The sequence below is a fragment of the Chiloscyllium punctatum genome, chromosome 48, assembly GCF_047496795.1.
Source record: "Chiloscyllium punctatum isolate Juve2018m chromosome 48, sChiPun1.3, whole genome shotgun sequence".
In the NCBI taxonomy this organism is placed as follows: Eukaryota; Metazoa; Chordata; class Chondrichthyes; order Orectolobiformes; family Hemiscylliidae; genus Chiloscyllium; species Chiloscyllium punctatum.
In genome coordinates this window covers 40091774-40108948 of record NC_092786.1, presented here as the reverse complement: position 1 = coordinate 40108948, position 17175 = coordinate 40091774, and the positions used below count along the sequence as shown (strand labels likewise).

Here is a 17175-nt window from a genome sequence, read left to right as displayed (position 1 = left end):
ATTGTCAGATTAGGAGGAGTTGAGGACTCTGGTTTGTATTTGATGCAGTTTAGAAGGATCAGGGCACCTGATTGAAACTTACGGAATACTAGGAGGCCTGGACAGAGTGGACATGGGAAGTTGCAGCTGAAATTGAAGCATTAGGACCCAGTACAGAAAATAGTGCAGTGTTGGTCTGAGGCAACGGAATGCATCTATGGGACTGCTCAAAGTCAGTACACTGGTCCACATTTAAGTACTCAGCAGCCAACCTAAGTAAGTATCCACTCCCTATTGAAGCCTAGGTCTGAGGCATTCAGGTCAGACAACTCTGACCCATGCAAGAAATCTAGATATGATCTTTGTAAGGCCATCAGAGGTGCCAAGAGGCAATACCAAACTAAGCTTGAGACCCAGACCAAGAACACAAGCGCCTGTTGTTTGTGGCAAGGTTTCCAAAACATAACTGGCTACAAAGGGAAGTCAAACAGAACTGTGGGCAACAGTACATCCCTCCCCAGTGAGCTCAATGCATTCTACACTTGTTTTGAATAGAAGGGCAATGAAATGATATAATCTGTCCCAACAGCCTCGGATGCACTTATGCCCTCAGTTTACCGCCACAGACTAGCTGGGCCTTCTTGAGAGTGAACCCACAGAAAGTGATTCTCCCAGATGCGGTCCCCGGCTGTGCACTCAGATCCTGTGCAGACAAGCTGGTGGGAATATTCACACATATCTTTAACCTCTCCTTACTATGATCTGAAGTCCCCACCTGCCTCAAGAAGTCGATCAGCATTCTGGCGCCGAAGAAAAATCATGCAGGGTGCCTCAATGAGTACCGCCTGTTGGCTCTGACCTCCATAGTTATCAACTGCTTTGAGAGGTTATGGCTCACATCAACTTCAACCTCCCAAAATCCTGTGATCCTTTACACTTTGCCTATCGGCGCAACATCTCCCTGAGCCTACACTCTGGAACATTTGGATAACAAGGATACCTATGTCAGGCTTCTACTTATTGACTATAGTTCCATCTTCAACAACATAATTCCAAACAAACTCCAAGATCTAGGTCTTGCTTCCCCCTTCTGTGACTGGATCCTTGATTTCCTGGCCCATAGACTGCAATCAGTAAGAATAGGTGACAACACCTCCTCAACAATAATCCTCAATACCTGTGCCCCACAAGGCTGGAGCCCCCTACTACTTACAAACTCATGACTGTATGGCCAATTTCCGTCCCCAACTCCATTTACATGTTTGTTGATGATGCTACTGTTGTAGGTCGGATCTCAAATAATGACGAGATAGAATACGAGAAAGAGATTGAGTGGTTAACGGCATGGTGTAAAGACAACAGTCTCTACACCAACGTCAGCAAAACAGAGCTGGTCACTGACTTCGAGAGGTGGAGTGGAGGTCACGCCCCCATCTGCATCAATGGTGCTGAGATGGAGGTGTTCGAAATTGTCAAGTTCCTGGGAGTGACGATCACCAACAATCCATCCTAGTCCACCCACACTGATGAGATGGTCAAGCAAGCACAATAATGTTTCTATCTCCTCAGGACAAAAAGAACATTTGGCATGTCCACAAGGATTCTTACTAACTTTTGTGGATGCACCACTGAAAGCCTCTTACCTGGATGCACCAGAGTGTGGTACAGCAATGCTCTTCCCAACACCACAGGGAACTACAGAGTCGTGAACACAGCCCAGTCCATCACACATCCATTGACTCCATCTCTCTTTCCTGCTGCCTTGGGAAAGTCACCAATATAATCCCATCCCAGTTATAATCTCTTCCACCCTCTTCCATTGGGTAGAAGATAAAGTTTGAATTCACATACAAACAGATTCAAGAACAACTGGTTCCCTGCTGTTATCTGACTTTTGAATGGACCTCTCAAAAGTTCATGTTAATCTCTCTCTCTGCACCTTCTCTGTGGCTGTAACACTGTATTCTGCACCCTGTTCTGCTACCCTGATGCACTTTGTATGGTACGACCTGACTGTATAGCATGCACAACAACACTTTTCACTTAATCTCAGTATATGTGACAACAATAAATCAATCAACAAAACTAGTAGGACAGACCAAAATACAGCCTTATAATGAAGGGAAGACAACCCTTTAGAGCTCAGTTGAGGAAGAATTTCTTCAGCCAGGGGGTGGTTAACCTGTGGGATTCATTGCGACAGAAGGCTGTGGAGGACAAGTCATTAAGTGCATTTAAGACATAGATAGATAGGTTCCTGATCAGTAAGAGGATCAAGGGTTACAGGGAGAAAGCAGGAGATTGGCGTTGAGAAACGTATCAGCCATGATTGAATGGTGAAGCAGACCTGATGGGCTGAATGGCCTAATTTTGCTCTTTTATCTTAAGATCTTGTGGCCTTTTGAAAATTATTCTAAGATGAAGGAATGTCTTTGTACGATGATTTACAGAACTGTATGAATTCTCCTTCTTGTCCTTCCTTCCTGTTCTTTGTCACATGACTTTATCATCATTAATTGAATCAGTTAAGTATATCATCATCAATACGGTTTTTAGTGTTAATGTATTTATCTCATAATACTGAAATATGTATAAACATTTCATCCAAAGGTCAAAATATACCTTGAATTCCATGTTGAGCAATATGGTTGTAAACATGTTTGAGGTGGCAGCCTGGTTGAAAGGTGCCACCATTTGGATAGAAATCGTAATGGGCTACAGGCTGTTTGATTCCCACACTCAATCCCATATGTTCTTTTGTAAACGTGTGAAGTGCGTCAACAAAATTTGCATCATCAGGAGACAATCGATCTGTTGGTGACATGCCTTCAAACAGTGGTCCAGCCGGGTCGAGACCTAAACAATAAATAATGAACAGAGTCGAAATACTGTGTAGACAATTATGCTTTTTTTCTGGTATTGTGATCACTGTTGTAATGGAGGCAACATGCAGCAATTTGTGCACAGACTTAACTGACAAACAGTGATCAAGTAAATTACCATATCATCAACTTCTGTTCTGAAGTGGGTATTACCAAATCCTGGCAGATTAGCATTTCTCTTTGCATAGTTCCAAATAATATTTAGTGCCTACATGTGAAACCTGAGGGAAGATGCCCTGGTGGTGTCTGGTGTCACCCTGAAGACGAATCACTGGTCTCAAAATGTTAATTCTGCTTTCTTCCCACAGATACTGCCAGGCCTACTGAGTTTCACCAGCAATTTCTTTTCCTGTAAAAATCTGTCTCTGCAAATATCTAAAAAGTCAATAAATATTCAGTAGTTTGCATAAGCCTGGTTTCTTTTCCCTTCTGTCAAAGGTATGCAAACCCAAGTTGCAGTATTAATGTAGCACATGCAACAGTTCAGTGTCCTTCAGTACTATACAAAAATGTAAGACAAGATTTCTGCTTAATTCTTTTGAACCTGCATCCTTGTACAGAGCAATGTAGTCAGATAGTTTGAAATATATCTTACTTCAGGAATGTTTGCTATAAAGTATCTTGTTTTAAAGTATCTGAAACATTGATAGGAGTTTCCACAAGGCAGTAACACTGTGAAATAACATCAATGATCTCCTGCTTTGTACAATTCCCAACTGTAAAGCAGGAAAGACACAGGAACAACTTGTTTATCTACAATTTGGAAGAGGAATCAAGTATGGTAAACCGAAAGGAAGAGATTGACTACTAATATGCAAGTTACGGACATTAACACTAGAGATGCAGTCCTTAGTATTTCATTGCTGTATCATTTCCAGTTAACATGGAGGTCAACACAGTAAAAAGTGAAAAATAGATGTAAAACAGGGAAGAAATATGAGGTATATTTAGATTCTAAAGATCAACTCATGCCTTATATGATCCATATAGAATAAAATGGAATACATAGCCAATATAGGATTATAAATTGAATAGCACTGTAATAGGATGCTGCTTTGGTAAATAATCAGAAATCCCTGAATTTCTTGAATGGACTCGTATACTTGGCATCCTGAGACTGAAAACTTCCCAGCAGTCTGGTACCCAGAAATATGGAGTATTGCAGATCCAAGATTGAATCTTAATTTTGATCAAACTTCACATGAGTACCATATGTTCATTCAAGAAAGGGAATCAGAATGGCCAAAAGAACAGACATTTGAAAGCATTTGTAAATCATATTGTTTCAGATTGTGAACGGGGTGGCTGCAATGTCTCATTGCTTTAATGTATTAGCCTTTTATTTGAGATTGTGAAAGAGCGAAGATTTAAAGGGGAAAAGGGGATTTACTGCTTTACAGAATTATTAAACCCTTTAATACTGTCAGTTGTAAAGAAGTGCATAGTTTGTGAATAACTTCAATTTGGCAGTGGCAATATGAATGTACAACAGAAAGAGGAGTGCATTCTGAATTTGCATATTTTTTGTGGATATGTAGCATAGCCAACTATCTCCCAGAGTATTTTCTGTTTATGACATCGGTGGAGAAGAAACAATTAATGAAGCTTAGAAGAGGTCTAAGAAGTGTATTTGATAACACAGTCATATTAGATGATGTTAGTAGCAAACAAAATGATTGCTTCTGCCATTGTTCCCATGGCTATGAATTTTAATTAGTTTAAGGTTCCTCTTCATTGATCACTGTGCAGTTGCTAAGGAAACGTTTATTTTCAATGCAATTGACTTCAGTCGCAACATGCAGTGATACATGACTGTTGTAATATGTAGCACATATGGTTCAGTATTATCTAATAGATTGGTATTCAGTGATGATGAGTCTTAGCTAGCAGCTTACATAGCAGCAGAGCAGTGGACTCTGGTCCTGATACATGTGTGTACCATTTACTACTGTCTGTTTCAGCAATGTCAATGTCTATTTTTGACTGCATTACTATAGCTTGATTTTTTTTGATGTAGACAAGAAAAAATGTCATGGGATTCAAAGGTAAAGCTAATGGGATGTGGGCATTGCTGCTAAGGCTTGCATTTGCTACTCATCCCTAAGTGCCCTTGAGCTGAACGGTTAAGCCATTACAGAGGGCAATTAAGAATCAACTACAGTCTATGGAAGGATAGACTGGGTCACAAGTAAGATTAGAGTAGTGCTGGAAAAGCACAGTAGGTCAGGCAACATCCAAGGAGCAGGAAAATTCGACGTTTCAGGCAAAAGCCCTTCATCAGGAATTCCTGATGAAGGGCTTTTGCCCGAAATGTCGATGTTCCTGCTCCTCGGATGCTGCCTGACCTGCTGTGCTTTTCCAGCACCACTCTAATCTTGACTCTAACCTCCAGCATCTGCAGTCCTCACTTCTGCCTGGGTCAACAAGCAAGCTGGACCAAACAAGATTTTCTTTCCCAAAGGGCTTTAGTTATATGTTGTAAAACAATCTGTTTCATGGTCATTACTGAGAACAGCGTTCTCTTCCGGATAAATGGAATTTAAACTCCACCCACCACTGTGGTGAGATTTTAACTTCTGTCTCCAGAGCAATAAATGGTGTTCCAACAGTTCTAGACCTGTGAAATTACCAATGCACTACCATTTCTTTCTCATGGATAAACACTTGAAGTGAAAAGAATTGCAGCACAATGGAGATAAAAGAAAGCGATGAAGAGATTTTGAGAGCTCTTTCAGAGTTGGCTCAGGCACAATGGACTGAATTGACTCCTCCTAAGTTCTATGATCCTACAGATAGATTTCGGATTTGTCTGTCTTGTGTGTTGAGTAGGCCACAGGGGACATTGTTCCTGTGGTAGCTTGCCTTTGACAATTAGCTAAGCGCGTAAACTAGATTTCAGGAACATTTTCTTTGCCTAGCCCTGTCAAATGCATAAGATTATTTCTGAGTTTGATGAATTGTACATCTCTGAAGCATCATAACCTGTCTTTTCTCTTTCCAGGTTCTAGTTGACCAGCTGAGGGTTTCCAGCACTTCCCACTCTCATTTCAGTTTCCCAACAAAGGCACTTTTTCTATCATTTTTATATTAGGCCATTCTCCATAATAACACATATTAACTGGATGGTGTAATTCCCCATTCACCACTGTCAGGTTGGAATTAGGAAGAAACTCAGTTAGTTACTTTATTCTATTGGTATGGGCTCCTCAAAGGAGGTTTAGGTCGTACACTAGCTTTTCTGATGAAGGGCTTTTGCCCGAAATGCCGATTCTCCTGCTCCTCAGATGCTGGCTAACCTGCTGTGCTTTTCCAGTACCACACTCCAACTCTGACCTCCAGCATCTGCAGTCCTCATTTTCTCCTAGTACACTGGCTTTGTCTGTTTATGGTTGTTTTATGAATTTGTTACAATGCTTACTGCTAACCCCAGTGGATTTTTTCAACTCATCAGAAGGCTTGTATCCTCATCATCCTTTTCCCAAGACTGTAAGGTGGAAAGTTGATTTGTATTCTCAAACTGTAGAAAATTGCAGAATGGTCTGATTAAGGTCTTTAAAATATTAAAACAAATCAACTGGGAGATACAGAGAAATGATTTCCTCTGAGAGGTGATAAAATTTGAGCCACAGGCCATTTAAGAGGGATATCAGGAAATTTTAGCAGAAATTTGGAATTGTCTTCCCCAAAAGACTATGGATGCTGGAAATATTGGAGTTTTCAATACGCAGCCAACTGATCTTTGTCAGTTAAGCGTACAAAGGGATGTGGCACTGAGCCAGGAAATTGAATTGAGTTATAGATCCACCATGATTAAAAGGCAGAAATGGCTCAAGGAGTTAAATGACTTACTTCTATTTAAACATTCCTATTGTTGCAAAGGACACAATTTTCTCTTCCTATTCACAGTCCCTCCTTGCTCTCTCTGCCTCCCAGTGTCTGTAATCTCTTCCAGCCCTACAACACTCCATGACATCTTCACTCTCATTCTGACTTGTTGTGCATTTCCAATCATAATTATGCCATCATTGGTGGGCATACCTTGGTCCCAAGTTCTGGAATTCCCTCTAAAATACCTATCTGTCTCTCTACCTCTATTAAGAGGTTTTGTTAACCAAGCTTTGAGCCATCTGTCCCTGTGTGGATCAGTTTCATGCTTATTTTAAAATGTTCCAGTGAAATCTTTGCCTTGAGACTTTTTATATGCTAAATATAAGTTGTTAAAAAGAGATAATGACATATGTTTAATCAGTGAGCACATCCTGTCATGTTTAATTTAGTATGAAACAATCCCATGAAAATCAGATGTCAACATATAAACTGCCCACTATTCATTAAGTTTACTGAGAGATCACACTTAAATTATTGTCAATTATCTGATTTGTTCTGGCCATATTGCTTTGAGCTAGAGATCGTATAAAAATAGCAAGTTGATTCTCAACAATACCAAACGATAGAAATTAGAACGAGACAAATATTTTTGCTGGTCAACTTTGATTTTGTTCTTTAAGCCATTATTAAGAATGTCCTCCATTCTAGGAGAACTTTACAGAAATCTTGGATAGTATTTCCAAGTTTATTATGTCTTCATACCATTTTTTTCAATATTACCTGTTATTCTTCCAATTTTGTTCGGCCCAGTGACATAATTTCCAGCAAATCCTGAAACATGAGCTCCAAGACTGTATCCAATCAGATGCACCTTTCCTTTTGGAAAGCCAAAGAATTCCTGAGAATGTGAAAGATTCACACTTACATTAGGAGCACTGGCAATCTTCAAATGCCAAAAGGAAAATTCCTGCAGGATTAAAATTAATGATTGCATTGCCACCAGGAACCAAAAGATAGGGACTTGAGATATGAGTTTATTGTGTGTTATGTCAAATAATATAATTGCTGTCAACCAAATAAATGAAATAGTCAAATGATAAAATTAACACCATTAACTGAAACAGATGATCTGCTATTTTATCTTGGTAGTCTTGTGGGAACAGTGCATAAGTTGGTTACCATGTTTCCTGACATTATAACACTTCACAAGTATATTAGCTGTTAAATAATCTGAGATGTCCAGAGGTTGTGAGTGGTGGCCTATAAATACAATTCACACCATATAATGTTAGGAGTTTGTGTTCAATAAATACATCATGGAAATATATACAAATTAGACCAAAACGTTTACATTGAAATTAAAATATTTTATGCAATAACATTTTTATTTAGTACAAGTTACACTCAGGTGCAGTATATAAAATAAATCTTGCAGTCAGTGTAACAGCAGTGCTGAGGATTTTTTGCCACTGTAGTACTCTTATATAACAATGGATAAAATTCCAGAGAATTTGAAAGTGCGGGAATAAGACCATAAGACATAGGAGTGGAAGTAAGGCCATTCGGCCCATCAAGTCCACTCCGCCATTCAATCATGGCTGATGCGCATTTCAGCTCCACTTACCAGCATTCTCCCCGTAGCCCTTAATTCCTCTAGACAACAAGAATCTATCAATCTCGGCCTTGAAGACATTTAGCGTCCCGGCTTCCACTGCACTCCGTGGCAATGAATTCCACAGGCCCACCACTCTCTGGCTGAAGAAATGTCTCCGCATTTCTGTTCTGAAATGACCCCCTCTAATTCTAAGGCTGTGTCCACGGGTCCTAGTCTCCTCGTCTAACGGAAACAATTTCCTAGCATCCACCTTTTCTAAGCCATGTATTATTTTGTACGTCTCTATTAAGTCTCCCCTTAATCTTCTAAACTCCAACGAATACAATCCCAGTATCCTCAGCCGTTCCTCATATGCTAGACCTGTCATTCCAGGGATCATCCGTGTGAATCTCCGCTGGACACATTCCAGTGCCAGTATGTCCTTCCTGAGGTGTGGGGACAAAAACTGGACACAGTACTCCAAATGGGGCCTAACCAGAGCTTTATAAAGTCTTAGTAGTACATCTCTGCTTTTATATTCCAACCCTCTTGAGATAAGAGACAACATTGCATTCGCTTTCTTAATCACAGACTCAACCTGCATGTTTACCTTTAGAGAATCCTTGACTAGCAGTCCCAGATCCCTTTGTGCTTTGGCTTTATTAATTTTCTTACCATTTAGAAAGTAACCCATGCTTTTATTCTTTTTGCCAAAGTGCAAGACCTCGCACTTGCTCACGTTAAATTCCATCAGCCATTTCCTAGACCACTCTCCCAACCTGTCTAGATCCTTCTGTAGCCTCCCCACTTCCTCAGTACTACCTGCCTGTCCACCTAACTTCGTATCATCGGCAAACTTCGCTAGAATGCCCCCGGTTCCCTCATCCAAATCATTAATATATAATGCGAACAGCTGTGGCCCCAGCACCGAACCCTGCGGGACACCGCTCGTCACCGGCTGCCATTCTGAAAAAGAACCTCTTATCCCAACTCTCTGCCTTCTGTTAGACAGCCAATCCTCAATCCATCCCAGCAGCTCACCTCGAACACCATGGGCCCTCACCTTGCTCAGCAGCCTCCCGTGTGGCACCTTATCAAAGGCCTTTTGAAAGTCTAGATAGACCACATCCACTGGGTTTCCCTGGTCTAACCTACTTGTTACCTCTTCAAAAAATTCCAACAGGTTTGTCAGGCATGACCTCCCTTTACTAAATCCATGTTGACTTGTTCTAATCAGACTCTGCTCTTCCAAGAATTTAGAAACCTCATCCTTAATGATGGATTCTAGAATAATGCAGTGTTCATTTTCTTGTCTATATAAAGTGAAATTCTGCAGTAGTTCAAAGACAGTCTAACAATCTGGACTAATCGGTTTCAAGGGGAGATTTTTCACTGTGAAATTTATATCATGTATTTGACCCAAATTCCTATTGAATTTCAGGAAGTTTTATCGAAAGAGATACCAAACAGCAATGAATCCATTTCCAATAAACTCTGAGGAACACGCAGAGCTTACCTGCCAACAATAATAAATGTGGATCCTGCAGTAACCTACTGAGAGGCCAGCTATATAATTCAGTACACATCAGAGCTCTGTATACTCATCCCCTCGTTACTGAGTCTGAGTCATCTCTTGTCCTGAGTTGAGCTTTAACCTCACTTTATCACCTATTCTCTGCAGCTCTATAAATCACGTGATCCATTGCTTACATTCCCCCACTAAGGTCTCCGAATCTTATATCCACAATTCTAATTCCACAGTTAGTGTTCCAACACTTCATTGTTGAGATCACAATTGCACTTTAATAACTCCCATTAAAACAGGAGCAGGAGTAAGTATTTCGGCTTCTTGAGCTGGCTGAGTAATTGAACAGACTCCTAACAATCTGTGGCCCTAACTCCACTTCCCTACCTGCTCCCAACAATTCTTAAGTTATTCAGAGCTCTGCTGTACACATCCTGTCCCATCAAACTTCATTTGGCTACAATCTCGCCTTGTCCAAATTGTCATCTTTCTGAAATTCCTCCATGACTACTTCACATCTATATCTGCAACCTTTTCCAGCTCTCTCTCTGTCTGAGAGAATGTATGCTGTTCTCTTATTTCTGTTCTCTTGTGCATTCTGTTTCCACCGCTGCACCATCAGCCACAAAATCTTCTGCCATCTCAATCTGCTCTCTTTTAACTCTTCCACTTGGATTTCTTTGGACTCTAGCTTTCAATGCTCCTTCAAAAACTTTCAGAACCAAACCTGCAGACGGCTGTCCTAATGGTTCAGTTGGTTAGCGTCCATTTCTTTTCTCTGACTGTTCTTAGCACACTGCCATCCTACAATGGCTATTTTATTTGTCTTTTGATTGACTGTATTCGAAAATTGCTCATTAAGCAAGAAACATGTTATACTGGAATCATTTTTTTTGTATTTAGTGATACAGGACAAGAATTCTGAATGATAGAAAAAAATGAGAATGATTTGGGGAGATAACTTCATTAAGTTGGTAATAGTTCCAGGATATACCAGAAGGTGGCACAACCATCTATCTTAGATTGGTATGACAGGGTCACCACTTTCTCCAGCGAAACAGAACAATTTAACAAAAGTATTGAAAATGTCAGTGCAATATTTGTAGTTCTATTGTTTTATCCCAACTCTGGGCATTTATTGACATTAAATGTACAATCACAGTAGTTTCTGAATACAGTTGTCCATGAAATTGATGAATGATAAGAAGGTTACCTCAGATTACAACAGATCTTGATCGGAATGGGGCAGTGGACTGAGGATTGGCAGATGGAGTTTAATTTAGTTAAATGTGAGGTGCTGCATTTTGGGATAGCAATTCTTAGCAGGACTTATACACTTAATGATAAGGTCCTAGGGAGTGGGGTTGAACGAAGAGACCTTGGAGTGCAGGTTCATAACTCCTTGAAAGTGGAGTCACACATAGATAGGATAGTGAAGAAGGTTCTTGGTATGCTTTCCTTTATTGGTCAGAATATTGAGTACAGGAGTTGGGAGGTCATGTTGTGGCTGTACAGGACATTGGTTCAGAATATTGTGTGCAATTCTGGTCTCCTTCCTATCGGAAGAATGTTGTGAAACTTGAAAGGGTTCAGAGAAGATTTACAAAGATGTTGCTAGATTTGGAGGATTTAAATTATACGGAGAGGCTGGGCTGTTTTCCCTGGAGTGTCAGAGGCTGAGGGATGACCTTATAGAGGTTTACAAAATCATGAGGGGTATGAGCCTTTTCCCTGGGGTGGGTGAGTACAGAACTAGAGGGCATAGGTTCAGGGTGAGAAGGGAAACATATTAAAGGGACCTAAGGGGCAATATTTTCACGCAGAGGGTGGTACGTGTATGAAATGAGCTTCCAGAGGGAGTGGTGGATTACAGCATTTAAAAGGCATCTGGATGGGTATATGAATAGGAAGGTTTTTGAGGGATATCGGCCAGGTGCTGGCAAATTGGACTAGGTTAAGTTAGAATATCTGGGCGGTATGAACGAGTTGGACCGAAGGGTCAGTTTCCGTGCTGTACATCTCTATGACTATTTATAGTAAGAACGTATTGCAAGGTTTAGTAGGTAGAAATGTGTCTTGGGGTAGAGAAGCAAAACAGATGCTATCAAAGTTTCACCTGCACATTCACCAATGCCTTTTATTGTATCTGTTGCTCTCGATGCAGTCTCCTCTACATTGGGGAGACTGGACGCCTTCTCACAGAGCGCTTTAGGGAACATCTCCGGGACACCCGCACCAATCAACCCCACCGCCCTGTGCCCAACATTTCAACTCCCCCTCCCACTCTGCCAAGGTCCTGGGCCTCCTCCACCGGCACTCCCTCACCACACGATGCGTGGAGGAAGAACGCCTCATCTTCCGCCTTGGAACACTTCAACTCCAACTAGACTTCACCAGTTTCCTCATTTCCTCTCCCTCCATTTTACCCCAGCTCCAACCTTCCAAGTCAGCACCATCCTCATGATCTGTCCTACCTGCCAATCTTCCTTCCCACCTATCCACCTCCACTCTCCTCTCTGACCTATCACCTTCATCCCCAACCCCACCCCCCCAGGGTACTCTTTGCTACCTTACCCCACCCTCCTCTCTGACCTGTCACCTCCATCCCCACCCCCATTCACCTATTGTACTCTTTGCTACCTTCTCCCCAGCCCCACCCCCCTCCCATTTATCTCTCCACCCTGGAGGCTCCCTGCCTCTATTCCTGATGAAGGGCTTTTGCCCAAAACGTCGATTTTCCTGCTCCTCAGATGCTGCCTGAACTGCTGTGCTTTTCCAGCACCACTCTAATCTAGACTGTGATTTCCAGCATTTGCAGACCTCACTTTTGCCTACCTGTTCTATGCAGATATTTAGTCCTATTAAAGGTAATTAAATTCAAAATAGGCTGGACACATAATGGGTAAATTCCCAGCACCTGCAGACTTTTGATTGTTCGCATGTATTGACTTCAGAAATGACGGAATACATTAAGATACTTAAAATCATACATTTTAAGTTAGAAAAGGCTAACGCACAGCATCGTAATATTTAACCATTTATCTTATAACTGTTTTCAGTTTTGTGACTTAACTATTTTTATTAAAATGTCTGTGATGTGCAAACTCTCTAATTACAGTTTTACATTTCCTTCCATCATGATTTACAGGGTTTCTGTATATTGTCCTAAAATAAAAGCCTGTGTACTATATCCCGAGCCATTTTGGAGAATGTGGTTAAAGGAAAACCTCTCTCCAACATTTGAACATACATTCAAACACAGGAATTGGCCCCTCAAGTCTGCTCCAACATTCAGTAAGACCATAGACGATCCAATTACTCCATGTCCTTCCTAACCACTTTTTGCTCTTGCTTTTCAAGAATCTAACGGATATAATGCTGGATAACATGTCATGGTCTTGTACAGAAGGTGGCATTTGTCTCTGGAATTTAAGTTGTGGCATTTAAATGACTAAAACAAAGTTGTAGCTTTATATGCACATAACATATAATGCAGCATTCAAGATGGCAGCAGAGTAGCAGCACAGCCCGAGGACTCTTGTCCAGAGCTCATCTGCTCCGTTTGCTTTTACTTTTTTTCTTCCTTCACTGTTTTCTTACTTTAATCTACTTACGTTCTGTGGAGAGTGAGTTTATGCAACACAGCGGAGATCAGCGCAGAAGGGGGTCAACTCAGCACATGGGAGATCACGCCAGAACAAGGAGACCAGCCCCAAGATGTGGTGACCAGGTTACCCAGCAGCTATGGCAGCGATGACAGCAGGCAGCCCCAGGTCTCCAGGAGAGCAGGCCCAAGTGGAGGACATCAAACCCTTGTAGGGAGTATCAGCTTAGCATGGCTAGAAACTTTGTTGAACTTTCAACTTAATTTCTTTATTTTTCAACTTTACACTAAGATAACTTGTACAGTTTAACTTTTAACTTTGTTTGTTTATTTTCCTACTTTGTGTGCAAGATTTTGTCCCTAGGAACCTTTGTACCTAAGGTGGTACTGGGAAAGGCCACATTGTAGACTTTTCACTGTACATGTGTACTTTTTACGTGACAATAAAATCTAATTCTAATTCCAATTCTAGAAAAGCAAAGGGTTTACTCTGTCAATTCAGGTGATATTGGATATATCATAATGGAACCTCAAGACATGACGCATGGAATGTGGAACATGGCTTTCTAACACATATGGATCTTCACTGCTGTGCTCTAATTTTAGCCTGATCAATCGGTCAGTGGTTTCTATCTTGGTTGGGTTCTATTGTGGTGTACTTCAGAGAAACTGGTGCAATGTGACAGTGTTGGAAACCAGGCAAGTTATCTTTCTGGTCTCTGACCCATAGCTCATAATCATAGAGCTGAATAGGGTGCAAACAGACTCTTTGATCTAACTCAACCATGCTGACCAGGTATCCTGGATAAATCTAGTCCCATTTGCCACCATTTAGCCCATATCCCTCAAAACCCATCCTATTCATATACCCATCCAGATGCCTTTTAAATGCTGTAATTGTACCAGCCTCCCCCACTTCCTCTGGCAGCTCATTTCATACACGCACCACCCTCTGTGTGAAAAAAACTGTCCCTTAGGTCCCTTTTAAATCTTTCCCCATTTACCTCATCTCCCAGACCATACAGAACCTCATCACCTCAGGAGATCTCCCACCCACAGCTTCCAACCTCATAGTCCGGGAACCCCGCACTGCCCGGTACTACCTCCTTCCCAAGATCCACAAGCCTGACCACCCTGGCCGACCCATTGTCTCAGCATGCTCCTGCCCCACTGAACTCATCTCTACCTACCTCGACACTGTCCTGTCCCCCCTAGTCCAGGAACCCCCCACATATGTTCGAGACACCACCCACGCCCTCCACCTCCTCCAAGACTTCCGTTTCCCTGGCCCCCAACGCCTCATCTTCACCATGGATATCCAATCCCTCTACATCTCCATCCGCCATGACCAGGGCCTCTAAGCCCTCCGTTTTTTCCTCTCCATTCGTCCCCAACAGTACCCTTCCACCGACACTCTCATTCGTTTGGCCAAACTGGTCCTCACCCTTAACAATTTCTCCTTTGAATCCTCCCACTTCCTCCAGACTAAAGGGGTAGCCATGGGCACACGTATGACTCCCAGCTATGCCTGTCTCTTTGTTGGCTACGTAGAGCAGTTGATCTTCCGTAATTACACCGGCACCACTCCCCACCTCTTCCTCCACTACATTGATGACTGCATTGGCGCCACCTCATGCTCCCGCGAGGAGGTTGAGCAATTCATCAACTTCACCAACACATTCCACCCTGACCTTAAATTTACTTGGACCATCTCTGACACCTCCCTCCCCTTCCTGGACCTCTCCATCTCCATTAATGATGACCGACTTGACACTGACATTTTTTACAAACCCACCAACTCCCACAGCTACCTGGATTACACCTCTTCCCACCCTACCTCTTGCAAAAATGCCATCCCATATTCCCAATTCCTCCGCCTCTGCCGGATCTGCTCCCAGTTCCACCATAGAACACACCAGATGGCTTCCTTCTTTAGAGACCGCAATTTCCCTTCCCACGTGGTTAAAGATGCCCTCCAATGCATCTCGTCTACGTCCCGCACCTCCGCCCTCAGACCCCACCCCTCCAACCGTAACAAGGACAGAACGCCCCTGGTGCTCACCTTCCACCCTACCAACCTTCGCATAAACCAAATCATCCGCCGACATTTCCGCCATCTCCAAACAGACCCCACCACCAGGGATATATTTCCCTCCCCACCCCTTTCCGCCTTCCGCAAAGACCGTTCCCTCCGTGACTACCTGGTCAGGTCCACACCCCCCCACGACCCACCCTCTCATTCTGGCACTTTCCCCTGCCACCGCAGGAACTGTAAAACCTGTGCCCACACCTCCTCCCTCACCTCTATCCAAGGCCCTAAAGGAGCCTTCCACATCCATCAAAGTTTTACTTGCACATCCACTAATATCATTTATTGTATCCGTTGCTCCCGATGCGGTCTCCTCTACATTGGGGAGACTGGGCGCCTCCTAGCAGAGCGCTTTAGGGAACATCTCCGGGACACCCGCACCAATCAACCACACCGCCCCGTGGCCCAACATTTCAACTCCCCCTCCCACTCTGCCGAGGACATGGAGGTCCTGGGCCTCCTTCACCGCTGCTCCCTCACCACCAGACGCCTGGAGGAAGAACGCCTCATCTTCCGCCTCGGAACACTTCAACCCCAGGGCATCAATGTGGACTTCAACAGTTTCCTCATTTCCCCTTCCCCCACCTCACCCTAGTTTTAAACTTCCAGCTCAGCACTGTCCCCATGACTTGTCCGGACTTGTCCTACCTGCCTATCTTCTTTTCCCCCTATCCACTCTACACTCTCCTCCCTGACCTATCACCTTCATCCCCTCCCCCACTCACCCATTGTACTCTATGCTACTTTCTCCCCACCCCCACCTTCCTCTAGCTTATCTCTTCACGCTTCAGGCTCACTGCCTTTATTCCTGATGAAGGGCTTTTGCCCGAAATGTCGATTTCAAAGCTACTTGGATGCTGCCTGAACTGCTGTGCTCTTCCAGCACCACTAATCCAGAATCTGGTTTCCAGCATCTGCAGTCATTGTTTTTACCTCGTTAAACTTATGCTGTCTAGTTTTGGACTCCACTACCCCAGGCAAAAGACCGTTGCTATTCAACTTATCCATATCCCTCATGATTTTATAAACCTTTACAAGGCCACCCCTCAGCCTGTGATGCTGCAGGGAAACAACCCCAGTCTACTCAGCCTCTCCCTATAGCTCAAGCCCTCTAAGCCTGGCAACATCCTTGTAGATCTTTTCTGAACCCTTTCAGGTTTCACACCATCTTTCATCTAGCAGGGAGACCAGAATTGCATGCAGTGTTCCAATAGTGGCCTAACCAATGACCTGTACAGCCTGCCTTGACTGATTGACTCAGTTCTTTTTCCAACTGCACCAGTCTCAGACTGATCTTTTTCCTTACTATGTCCCTGGGTCTTCACTGCCACCCCTTACTGATCTAAATCCTCCTGAACAGCTCTAGCAAATCTCCCCAACAGTCCCCTTCCAATTCAGGTGCAATTTGTCCTTCTTATGCAGAAGGATATTCTTACTTTTACCCTAGAAGATAGTTCAATGATCCAACAATGTGAATCTTTCTCCCCTGTAGCCACACAGTCATCCGTTCTATCCTCCTATTCCTACTTGCACTAGGGCATGGTTGGAAACATGGGACTGGGATATAATAGCAATTACAGAGGTGTGGCTGAGGGATGGACAGGATTGTCAGCTCAATGTTCCAGGTTATAGATTCGATAGGAAGGATAGAAAGGGGATGCAAGAGAGAAGGGG

At 42.9% G+C, this 17175-nt stretch overlaps 1 protein-coding gene across 1 annotated transcript in view; it reads right to left on the bottom strand.

The window, feature by feature from the left end:
- lipca (lipase, hepatic a) overlaps positions 1 to 17175 on the bottom strand; it is a 96861-nt gene that overhangs the window by 11477 nt on the left and 68209 nt on the right. The window contains exons 4-5 of the mRNA XM_072565018.1: positions 7470 to 7587; positions 2602 to 2835 (exon numbers count right to left, since the gene is read on the bottom strand). Coding sequence (XP_072421119.1) covers positions 2602 to 2835; positions 7470 to 7587 — 352 coding nt within the window. The remainder of the gene's footprint in view (positions 1 to 2601; positions 2836 to 7469; positions 7588 to 17175) is intronic.